We start from the raw sequence: 12142 nt of genomic DNA on the forward strand, positions 1-12142 counted from the left end.
GCACATCTTGCTGGACTCTGAGAGCTAAATATTTAGAAGCTATGTTTTGTATCCTCTTAGAAGGAGGAAAGGTGCAAATATAACATGAGTTATTCGTAATAACATGACAGGAATCCAAACCTCTTATGTCTTTAGTGACAGTGCATCCAACACTTTATGCTTCTTTTACAACAAAACTGCAATTTTTCCTTTTTAAGTAAAAGAATGGCAAAAATGAAAACTGGGCAAGAAAAGTGGGTAAAAAGTATATTAGGATATTATCTAATGATAACAAAGGTAAGAGAGAGATTAAAATTTGCTTTGTATGATACTGCTTATTCAGTTTCATGGCAGAGTAGAGCTGAGAGTTGAGGAGATTTTTTTTTTTGAAGGGAAAGTAGGGTAAATAAGTAAAAAATTTTGTCTTCAGCAGTATCAACAGCAGCAGGAGAAAGAGGTAAAATGTGCGAGAAGAAATCTGGACGTGAGCTTTTTTTGTAGTAAAGCTGTAGGAAAAATGTTGTAAATGACAAAAAGCTGACCAACATTATCAAAGTAATTTTTCTTGAGTTGAAGCTAGTGCTAGAAGCCTGTAACTTTTACATATAAGCAGATTGGTTTTTAACTGTGTGCTACAAGCCATATTTTGAGTGCCTACATACCATAGCTAAGGTATGTTTCATTAAAATGTTTAAAAAGTTTCTGAAACGGAGATATTTTCAACAGGGATGGTTCATAAGTACCTTCTACTTTCAGTTATTTGTCTTTCTATCTGTACGTAGATAATCTCTGTGACAGGATTTGTCGATAGTGACAGAGATGACCTCAAACTAATGGCATACCTAGCAGGTGCCAAATACACAGGCTATCTGTGTCGCAGCAACACAGTTCTCATCTGTAAAGAGTAAGTGCTTTACCTCCAAAGCCCTCGCATCCTCGGTTGCTTCTTGCCACTTGATGTGTTTCTAAATGTGAAGTACTCATTGCATCTCACTACGAATGTTTAATCATTTTCGTGGTTTGAAAGCATTAAACTTTGTGATGTTGCTTCTTGAAGGAAATCACTGCATGCTTCTATCTTAAATTTGGCCTGAAAACTGGCAAAAGAGAAATCATTTCTTGTGCTGGTTTAGATTATTTTTGCAAGTGATCTTGTAAACTGTTGTATTGTCAGTAAGTAAAATATATTGGGGCTGGGGGTGGGGATGGAATGATAGTTTTTAAAGTGCTAGAGGAGGGAAAACTGAGTTAAATCCAGTTCTGGCCTGATGGCATTTGGGGCAGAAATTCTTCTCTAATTAACATTGCTTGTTCCAGCATGTAGAGCAAAAGTATTTTTTGAGAGTGCCTACTCTATTACAATTAAAATAGATAATAGGCAAAGAAATAAATACCGATATAGAAGTTTATTAGTATAAATGCTATTTGTCTGTTTTATTAAAACCTTTTTTCTTCTTCTCTGGAACAATAAGACCCAGTGGCTTGAAGTATGAGAAAGCCAAAGAATGGAGAATACCATGTGTGAATGCACAGTGGCTATGTGACATACTGCTGGGGAACTTTGAAGCTTTACGGCAGATACAGCACAGTCGATACACAGTGTTCAGTCTTCAAGATCCACTTTCTCCCAGTCAACATTTAGTTCTAAACCTGCTGGGTAAGTTTGCCAAAATTCTATGATCTGTAGCATTTGTTGATGTAAACGTGTTTAATCAAGAGAAGCATCTTTATTCTTGCCATAAGTAATTTTGTGGTGGATTCACTTTCTGCGGTGTTCTTCATTTTGTAGATGCTTGGAGAGTCCCATTAAAGGTATCACCAGAGCTTCTAATGGTACGTTGAGTTATACAGCTGTTTTTATTAGATTGCTGCATAGCGTTTGCAACATCTGAGCATGTGTGCATATGGTGTGAGGAAAGATGCCAGAAGAACCCACACAAACTATCCTGGTGGCACTTGCTTTTAGTTGTCTGTTTGCATAAATCTTAAAAATAATCTTTGGCAGAACTACGAAACTGCAGTGTATTATATAAAATTGCTACTTCAGGAATATTGTGGCCTGGTTCTTCATTCTTTGTTTTTACGTAAGGCCTTTAGAAGAGGCTTTGTATTTCGGAGTCAGGACCTAGCACAATCTGAAAACAGGCCACATAGGACTTTTGAAAGCAGAGCACCTGAAATCTCTAAGAACTTTGTTATAATCATTACTAAATTTTAAATAGGTTAGGTAATGCAAATCATGGGGTGGAAGTACTTTGTGCCCTGTCTAAAAACTGAAGCTGTGGGCACGTGTACCTAATAATTCCAAAAAATACAATGTGATTTCAAAAAGCGAAAGTGTAAGAGACATTAAGGAAGCTAACAATGCACCATTTAAAAAAAAAAATTTTTCCATGGAGTGGACTCTGATGTATGTAAAATATGACAGGTATAAATTGCTGTCCACACCACAGCTCTTCTAAACTGTTTACTTGCTCTGAACATGTGGAATACTGCTTTGGTTTTAGCCTTCTGAAAGTTTTTGTGCTGTAATTTCTTTCCATTTGAGATTTATGCTTGATAACTGTTTTCACTGTGCCTGTCTTGACATAGGTAATTCCTAGTTTGAGCTAATGAGCTTTCAGTTCATTTGTACCACAAATGACTGTCAGATAACATTTCATATTACACAAAAATACTTTGACTCAGTCTTTGTATTCTGGATTGCGTACCTCAGTCCATTTGTGAAGTCTTCCAAAGACAGGTGCTTAATAATTGTAATAACTTAATTAGTACCCAGACCCAATTTAAAATATTAGTACAACTTGTTGACTCATTACGTTTCAGCTTTAGAAGTAGCCACTACTTCTGTATCTCTTACTGTGACCTTAACTTCAAAACAGTCTTATACTTGCAGTCCCCTCTAAAGTGGTGCCGTAATCCATTAGGAATCTATTGGTTTTTTTTTTTGTTTGTTTGTTTAAGTTTGTGAATTTAATGCTTTCTCTTTGAAGAGATTAACTTTCAGGTGTAGATTTGAAAGTTAAATGTTTGTCACGCTTTCTGTCAGTGAGGACTTTCAGGTTAGTTGTGCCAGGGAGAGTCTGAAAGCTGTTTTTCACTTCTTCCGGGCAAATTCTCTAGTGGCTAATTTAGATTTAATCTAGAGGAGGCTGAAGTTTTTGTGAAATGACTGCCCAAGCATTTACTGGAGCTTCTCTTTCTCTAATCAGGGTACTTGAGTTTCTACAATGCAGGTGCCACTATTTTCTGTTGGCACAGTATTACTGAAAGGCTACTGCAGTCTTCACCTATTTTACAAATGAACAGGTTTTTTGGTCTCTTTCTCACTTAATTCTTTGAGTTTTCCAGTAATAACCATCCTCATTATCTAAATGGAACAACAAAAAAATTTTTTTTTCTTTCTGTTTTACTTAAATGGTTGCATAACTTTGTGGAGAAGCTTTAGTTAATGCTCAGCTGTGCTCTTCAGTTGTGTAAGCAGTCAGTGCTGCACTGCACACTTGATAGCCTGTCCTTCTCATCTCTGTGTTTGAAGTATAGTCTCAGAATACTGTTGTACAATTCTCCTGTTTCAGAATAGAAATTGAGTTCCCTGCTCAGTTCAGATGTAAACATATAGATGGTCTAATTTCAGGGTGTGAGGTTGCCTTTGAAACCAAAGCAAAATGAATCCAGTCTTCAGCCATCTTCCAAAAGAGCCAGGTAAGAACAATGAGTGCCAATAGTCCTTAATTTTCTTTGCCGTGTAACTGAACTGCTCGTCATTCTGGTTCCATCCTGTGCCCCACTAATTGAAATAACTAGCAGCATTTCTTGCATATTACTAGCTGTCCAAAAGGCAGAAATAGGTTAATAGCTGAGGAGCAGAATAGTAAGAGAGCTGGAAGAGAACGGAATTAGGAGAAAATACTCTGTTCTCAGCATTATAATTTTTTTTATCTAGAAGATTGATCCTGCCTAATTCTTGTTTGTATTTTCATTCCTAAAAGTTGCAGGAGTGTGCTTGTCTGTTTTGGAAATAATATGACATTGCACCCAAACTTACATTCTGCTGTATTTCATGTATTCTGTAGGATTGAAGACCTACCACCACCTACTAAAAAGCTTACCCCAGAGTTGACGCCAATGGTGCTCTTCACAGGATTTGAACCTATGCAAGTTCAACAGTACATTAAGGTGACTTTTGCATCTTGTAAACTGTGTGGAAGCATTTGTGTTCTTCTTTTGTAAGACTTGATTAGCCCGTGTTTAGTGTGTAAAAACTGATACTTGCTGCAAGTGAGATTAGAATGTAGATTTATGTGAAATTAGTTTACTTCATGCCTCTCTGCTACCTTTTTGTTCTCTATGGTTGTTTTAAAAGACAAGAGCCTTTCATGTTCTGTGGTGGGTTTTTTTATTTGTTCTGTTTGTTTGTTTTAAATCAGCAAACTTCACAACCAAACTTAGGTGAGGAAAGTAATGATTACTGTACAGGATAGGACCCAGACTTCTTCTCATATAACACCACATGCTTCAGAGGAAGTTGATGGCAGAGCTGATGGCACACTTATGATCATGTGTTGCCATGTATTGTTCTGTTCTCATAAATTGCTCCCAAAGCTTAATGATGTAAAAATCCAATCACTCCTTGAACTGTAACGATCACTAAGCATTAGTTCAAAAATAGTTTTTCATTTGTAATTTGTCACATGTTGGCTGAAATCTGAGACACAGAGGTGGTGGTTTGTTTGTTTTTTTTTTTTTTAACTACTCACCCCAGTAGGGCATGAAATATCTTGCTGCTTTTACCAGCTCCAAATAATCAAGTGAGGACTAGTTCTATGTTTTTCTATTCTATGTTTCTTAGAAATGCATGTCACTTAAGCACACCCCAAGTATCCTAGTTTCTTCTTGATTGTATTTAAAGTATTTTTCAGGTAGCTGGAATTTTGAGTTTTTTCCATTACACTGTTTTCATGTGAAGCTTGATAGAACATACTTTGGAACATAAATGATTTTTCAGTTATCTATCTCAACAAAGTTCCAGTGCCAACTCCCCATCCTGTCATGTTAGTACCAAGTTGACTATATGAAGAAATTTCATTAGAGCTATGGCTCACAAATACACTGAATAAATTTTTGGCCTCAGGGCTTGTGATGTTGAAGCCAAATGTTGCAGTGATAATACCATTAAAAGTGTCAGTGTTTGAATACCTTCCTGAGGCTAGAGACCTCCCATCTTCTTGAACTGGAGAGTTAGTCTTTTTTTTTTCCTATGCACCCAAATGACTCCTTGAAGATCAGAATGTAAGTCTTGTAAGGTACTCACAGGCATGCAGTGTTTGAGGTGAGCATATATTATGAATGAAAACAACAGCTTTTGCATTTCAGAGTGTACAAGTTTAGTATTCACAGTGTGTTTTTTGCATATCTCAAAGGAGTTTAGCAGTAGAGAGATGCAGTGTATTGGATAATACTTTTGTGTATCATCTTGATGCAAGCTGTCAAAATAAGCCAGTGCAGTACAGAAAAGCTTAAAACATTGTCCCTGTCTAACTTGTTTGTTACTATCAGAGCAGTACAGAGGGATGCCAGACCTTTCAGGGTTTCTAATGCATGCAGTAAGCCTTCTTGCTTTGTTAATGTCTGATGACTGATGTAATATAAACGCTCCCGTATGTTAAATTTTAATGCCTAAAAATACTGTGGTTTTGTTGATTCTTTTTAAATTTGAACAAAATACTTGCGCTGTAAAAATCAAAAATCTGTGGTGCATGGATAGTGAAGCTGTCCAGATACTTTCAAATGTTGTAATTGTTTAAATTCTTATCAGAGGAAGCACTCTTTATAAATAATTCCTATGTTGAATGGTTGTTAGTGGTGTGTGTATCTTAGCTGAGATGTCAACTCTGAGGTAGTTTGGGTTTGGTAGTTCAAACTTAGGAAAAAATGATAGCTCCTCAGTATCCTCTCAAATAGGTATGGAACTGATGTATGTAAAATATAGGTGGTTTTCATATAAAGAAATTTTGTCTTCTATGAATAATTGAGTAGCAAAATTAGGTTTACCAAAATTATGGTGGATGTCATACATTTTGTAGATGAAAAGAGCAAAATTATTTCGTTTTCTGCCTATAAAAGACCCCACAAAATTGACTTTATATACAGAAATAATCAACAGATACAAAAGTAAAGTTTCAGCACATAGCTCTCATTCTAGCTAGATGTAATTAATGCCTGCAAATAGCTGGATCTTCCATGTCTGTAAATTCTATTCATTAATCACCCTTAGTAAATGAATTCCTGTAATACAGAAATCTCTTACGTTTGCTATTTCATGAAGAGCTCAGTTTTGTTTGATGGCAATGTTGTGATTCCGTGTTCTGTTCTTTCCAATTTCTAAGGACTGTTCCATTCTGATTTGTTTTTTTTTACAACTTTCAGAAACTGTATATTCTTGGAGGTGAAGTAGCAGAATCTGCCCAGAAATGCACCCACCTAATTGCCAGTAAAGTGACCCGCACTGTCAAGTTCCTGACTGCAATTTCTGTAGTCAAGCACATAGTAACTCCAGAGTGGTTAGAAGAGTGTTTCAAATGCCAGAAGTTTGTTGGTAAGCTATGCTGCTATCAGTTTATAATAAAAAACTTAAGGTTGTTTGATTTCAGTGTGTGAAGATGGCCTTCAGATTTAAAAAACCCTTTCTTTGTGAGATTTTGAATTGTAATGTCTCTTGAAGATTCTCTGTAGACTTCCATTTTGAATGCACAGGTTTTTAAGTTCGTAGCAAATCTGACCGTCGTAGTTCATAACTCCCAGAGGATTACTTGCTAAGTTCAAACAGTTACACTAGCAAATAGTCCATATTTCACTTAAGGTAGAAGGTTATGTTGGTATTGTTAAAGCTGTTCCAGGACTGTTTTTATTAAGTTTTCTTACAATAGAACACTTTGTTACACTTAATTTTCATTTGATTTAATCTTTCCATTAAGTGAAATATAAAAGAAGTTTGTGTTAGTGTGGTTAAAATAGTTGGGTGTTGGCAAACGGTCTGTCTGTGGTGCAGCTACTTCCAGTTCTCACCTCTGAGTAGTTTTAAAGTCTTGGGTGATTTTAATTTCATTAGTTCTAAAATAAAAGCTGTGAAGAAGTAAGCAATGGGTGGCGCTGTGTACAAGAATTCATTTAAATAATTAAAATCATTTAATTTAGTGCTGTAGCAGTGTTGTACATCAACTTTCTTTTTACACTTTTTAGACAGCAGAAAAGAACAAAATAGTTTGTTTGAAAAGGATGCTGGATCTGAAGAAAATCTTGAAGGCTGATTGTTTTATTACTGTTTTGTGCTTTTCATGTGATTTGTTTGGAAGGAGCAAGCGTATAACATTGCTGCCTCACAATCACAAACATTTAAGTCTGTGGATATTTAACCAATAAACCACAAAGATTTTGTTAATCTGAAGATAGCAACTCTCTCGATTCAGCATCAGTGAACTGAGAAATCAATCCATTTGAAAGCTATTAGAAAATAAATAAGGTCTGGGGGTTTACAAGGATGACTTAAATACTTGTCTACTGATATTTAGCAGGTTTGTGGAAAATGAGTTGCCTTTGCTTTTGTACTAAAATTAAGATGGAAAATGTGGCAACTCTCTAGAAAAATTGCAGATTGCCCCTGGGAACACCAATTTTTTTCTTAATGTAAAATTGTTCTTGCTCTTTGAACCAGATTGTTTTGAATTGAATCTCATTTTGAAATATGCTTAACATAACTTTTTGTGGAATGGTAAAGGTAAGATTGAAATCCCATCCCAATCTTAAAAAAGGCAATTAAAAACAATCAGCTGAATAACAGGAAAAAGGGAAATAGAAAAAGGGAAATGGAAAGTTTTTTCTTTTAAGGCTGCATGAGGGCTTGAAGACAGTTTTTGGGCAAGTAGAAAAGGGGACTGTGTAACAGTGTATGTTGCTAGATAAACAGGTGTGAAACTGTTTCATTTTCCAAGTAATTGTGGGTCATCCTAATGAAGGGATACTAAAATCACATTGAAATTACTGTGTTAGCATTTAGAGTCATTCAGCCACTAACGTTTTCTAATTGGCTTAGATGTTAGGCTATGATGATGTTACAGTCTTTCCTGTATTGTGTTTATTACTCTTTCAGATGAGCAGAACTTTGTGCTGAGGGATGCTGAAGCTGAGGTGCTTTTCTGCTTCAGTTTGGAGGAGTCCCTGAAGAGAGCACAAGTAGCTCCGCTGTTCAAGGTGGGCACTTTTAAGAACAGCATTTAAATGCTGGGAGCTTTTCAGCTGAATTCTTTCAGCACTGAGACCACAGCTTTTGCAGTTCAGAACAGTAGGACAGACAAGCACATAACAGACATTTATATGTATTTTTATATATGTATAACAAATTATTTACGTAGAGAGAGGGTTGACTTTATGCATGTTTCTTGCTTAAGTATTGAGTCATAGTGGATGTACACTTCAGCCTGATTCTCCTTGAGGACTGCACTTAGCATCAGGTCCTTTGCTGGCATGCTGCAAGATGGTTTTTCTGCCTCTGATTGAAATTATGCTGCTGTGCAGAGAGTTTTGAAGATTCAAGTTGCTAGTGATTCTTTACCCTAGCAGAATTTGAGTCTTTTTCTTGAGATGAACCACCTAAAAAGTGTATTTTCACAACCTGTAATGAATAAGCATCTGTTTTCTATTAAATCTGAATAGTGCATTTCGATCAGTTTTGCACTCCTAGCTGATAAACAAAGCTGATCTACTTGGTGATCTGTATCACTCTGTATCACACAGGATGATTTTTGCTGGGGAGTAATGTATGTATTAATATTAAATAATATGTATATGTATAATATGTATTAATATTAAATAAATATTGTGATATTTATTTAAAAGATGAAAGCTTTAATTAGAATAAATCAGGTTTTTGGAGCCCCTTAGGCATACTTGTGCTTGAAGAAGCAAGGAGCATTGTTCTTAGTAAATTGCAGTTGTTTCTTTTCTTTGTTTAAGAAGTGGTCATTTCAGGTTTGTCCCTCTAGGGAAAGCAGAAGAGCAGTAATTAAAGACAGCTCATCAGCTGTTGGATTTGTTGCTATAGGCTGTTTACAGGCAGCCAATGATTGCATCAGAATTCATCCATAAGGAAACACAGCTATGTTTCAGACACAGGTTAACAAAATAACATTTCTTGTTACTCTGTTTTTTCTCTTCTTAGGGAAAGTATTTTTATATTACACCTGGAATTTGTCCCAGTCTTTCTACCATGAAAGCTATTGTGGAATGCGCAGGAGGAAAAGTGTTATCTAAACAGCCTTCGTTTCGAAAACTCATGGAGCATAAGCAGAACAAAGTGTGTATGGTGTTGCCTTCTGAAATTTACTGGTAATATCTTATTGGGTTATTCTGAGCTTACAGTTGCTTTCTTTGATTTAGAGTTTGCCGGAGATAATCTTGATTTCCTGTGAAAATGACCTTCACCTGTGTCGAGAGTATTTTGCTAGAGGCATAGGTATGTATGCACCATCAATGTGATTTGAACAGCATGGGTGTAAAATAATAACAGTAAAAATCAATGCAAGTACAGATACCTGTTGAAGATGTCAGATACTGGCAGAGGGGTGCGTGGACAATCCTGCAGGTCATAGAGAAATCTGACCCATCTCATTCCTAGGTGTTTCTAATGAGCATTTTTCTGGCCAGGTCACCACATATCTCTGCAAGGGTAGTCTTGAACTTGGGGCTGCAACTGCATGATGCACGATTGTCAAGTTAAAGACCTGAGGTTTTTCTCTTTAGCTGTTTTTCAGCCTGGAGCCTAGAAACATGACATGTTTATCAGTGAAACCGTACATTCTGAAGCTTGGTAGCTGTAGCATGAAGTGTGTGGCTAAAAGTAGGGCACTGGTAGTGATGGGGCCATAATCCCTTATTCCTTTGTATGAAGAGCAGAAAGGTACTGAATGGCTCCTCCTGATGTGCCTGCAGAAAGAGAAGTGTCATCGTAAGGGTGTAACTGTGTACATGTTTTTGATATTTCCAGATGTCCACAATGCTGAATTTGTCCTCACTGGAGTACTTACTCAAACACTGGATTATGAGTCATATCCTTTTTGTGTGAAAGCTATCAGCTGCTCAAGGAAAATGCTTAGAAGTTTTTCTTAATTAGGAACTAACTACTTAAAGTTTTTATAGGATGTGTAATGTTTACTTGATAAGAGCACAGCTTAGCACCCAGACACCTGGTTTAAATTCCAACTGGGGTTACATTTTGATAGCAAATAGTGGAGCTGGGATGCAGGGTTGTCAGAAAGTATCAATAGTAGAATAGTAGCAACAAGGGAAAGTAAGTGTCAGTAAGGAAAGTACCTGCACAGGTGAATTGTAGTTGACAGAAACGGCTTCTATTAAGGCAGAGTATAAATTTTATTTGGTAAATGCATTGTAGGGCTGGGCAGGGTACTGCATCTTTATGGGTGTGCTTCATACTTGCAAAAGTTCTGTTTTACAGTCATTTCTTAAAAGTTGTTCTTTCTTAACAGACGTACATATAAATTTACTTGAAGGAATAGTAAAATGCCTTAGTGCTTCGGAGCCCTTGGAGCATTAAATCCAGCTATTCAGCCATTGTACAAAGTAACTAAAACTTCCTGTGGACACTGTTTTCCAGCTGTTTGCCTAGGGATGAAGAGCAGTTTAAAGCAGGGAAGCAAAAATAAACTGCATCATTTTTAGGATGTGTAATTTTATTATGAGGAAACATAATTTACTATGTTTTGTATTATACTCCCATTTTAAAAGATCCCACTTTAGGTATCACAATTAGCCAGTTTTTAAGCATTTTAACGTTAATGATGGTACTTCAGCCAAAAGTGTAACTTGGGTGTAAAAATAAAAGGGCTTGCTGTCTATTAAATTATGGATGTTGAAGATGAAAATGTTTTGTACTTTATTTTTATTTCTTATACTCTATTTTCTTTTATATTGATATTTTGCCCACATTTTAAATAAATGTACTTTTAAATGTTTTACTCTATATTTTAGTGGTGGTTCATTTTTTTTAATGCTGTGCAACAGTGGCACTCTGGTAAGAGTAAATTACTCAAATCTTTTTCCAAACGATGTAAAATTATTTTGAACTTATTTTTATTAGGTATGTTTTAATATATAAAAATCCCAATGCTTTAAAGGGGAAATTGTTAAAAATTTATAGATGTGTTTTTACTGAAGAAAAGAAAAAGCTTGAAGGAAGGAGAAAGCCTAACCCTACATAGTATGCTGTTGTGATAAGTTTTGTTTGTATAGTGAGTTTTACTAAATAAATATTAAAAACCAGTCTTCAAAATATATTCAGTTGTTCTTCCTGACTCGCACACAGTTTTAATAAATGTGACTTTACATTTTTTAGTTCAGATTCTGGTAGATGGAAATTGTCCTAAAAATGTTTATCAGCAAGCCATTAAACTCTAGTGGGAGAGTGCAGATATTCACTTGTCTGCGTGGTGTTGGATGCATCCTAGCAGCTTGTGAACCATTTGGAAAATAATTCAAGGTGGAAGACAAAGCCTACTGAAAAAATGGCTTATCATGTGGTTTCTTCTAGTGTTTTGTATTTCTATGCAGAACTGTTTTACAGGGAAGGTTTTTCAGTCTCGTTAAAGAGAGGTAAGCAGCTTTTTTTAGCTTATGCAAAGCTGTCTGCAGAGAAGTTATTAATTTCAAATCTCCTTTGTGCTGTGGCATAGAATGTAAATCCACCTGATATTTGACCGTTATTTCTGTTGCTTTTTTTTTTCCCCGTGCCTCAGTTCAACAAGATGCTTAAGCAAATGGCAAATTCAAGCTGTAAGAACACAGTAAATTTCAAGACAAGTGAAGTCTCATAGAGGTCAGTGCTGTGCTTGTTGCCTTAGTGCTGGCTCTGGGTTCCTCAGCTATTATGATTTATTCTTGTATTCACCATTTGTTTTTTAAGTAATGAGGAGTTACGTGATGTTAAGAGGAATTTCTGCCAGCCTGACCTTTGGTAAGGTGACAAAGTGTAGTAAATAGATTAAGGTGTTTTTAGATCACGGAATCATAAAATACCTCAAGTTGCAAGGGACCCATGAGGATCACTGATTCCAGCCTGTGGTTCCACACAAGACCACCCAGAATCTAAGCC

General features: G+C 36.1%; 1 protein-coding gene across 1 annotated transcript in view; it reads left to right on the forward strand.

Moving 5' to 3' along the window:
- Positions 1–10981, forward strand: part of PAXIP1 (PAX interacting protein 1) — a 31891-nt gene extending 20910 nt beyond the window's left edge. The window contains exons 11-21 of the mRNA XM_042817086.1: positions 762–883; positions 1452–1636; positions 1769–1812; positions 3617–3684; positions 4056–4158; positions 6409–6577; positions 8129–8229; positions 9197–9331; positions 9415–9490; positions 10022–10082; positions 10527–10981. Coding sequence (XP_042673020.1) covers positions 762–883; positions 1452–1636; positions 1769–1812; positions 3617–3684; positions 4056–4158; positions 6409–6577; positions 8129–8229; positions 9197–9331; positions 9415–9490; positions 10022–10082; positions 10527–10542 — 1080 coding nt within the window. The 3' untranslated portion in view covers positions 10543–10981. The remainder of the gene's footprint in view (positions 1–761; positions 884–1451; positions 1637–1768; positions 1813–3616; positions 3685–4055; positions 4159–6408; positions 6578–8128; positions 8230–9196; positions 9332–9414; positions 9491–10021; positions 10083–10526) is intronic.
- Positions 10982–12142: the final 1161 nt, after the last annotated feature.

This window comes from Centrocercus urophasianus, unplaced genomic scaffold (assembly GCF_019232065.1).
Source record: "Centrocercus urophasianus isolate 14NV4802_14NV808 unplaced genomic scaffold, USGS_Curo_1.0 seq_16, whole genome shotgun sequence".
In the NCBI taxonomy this organism is placed as follows: domain Eukaryota; kingdom Metazoa; phylum Chordata; class Aves; order Galliformes; family Phasianidae; genus Centrocercus; species Centrocercus urophasianus.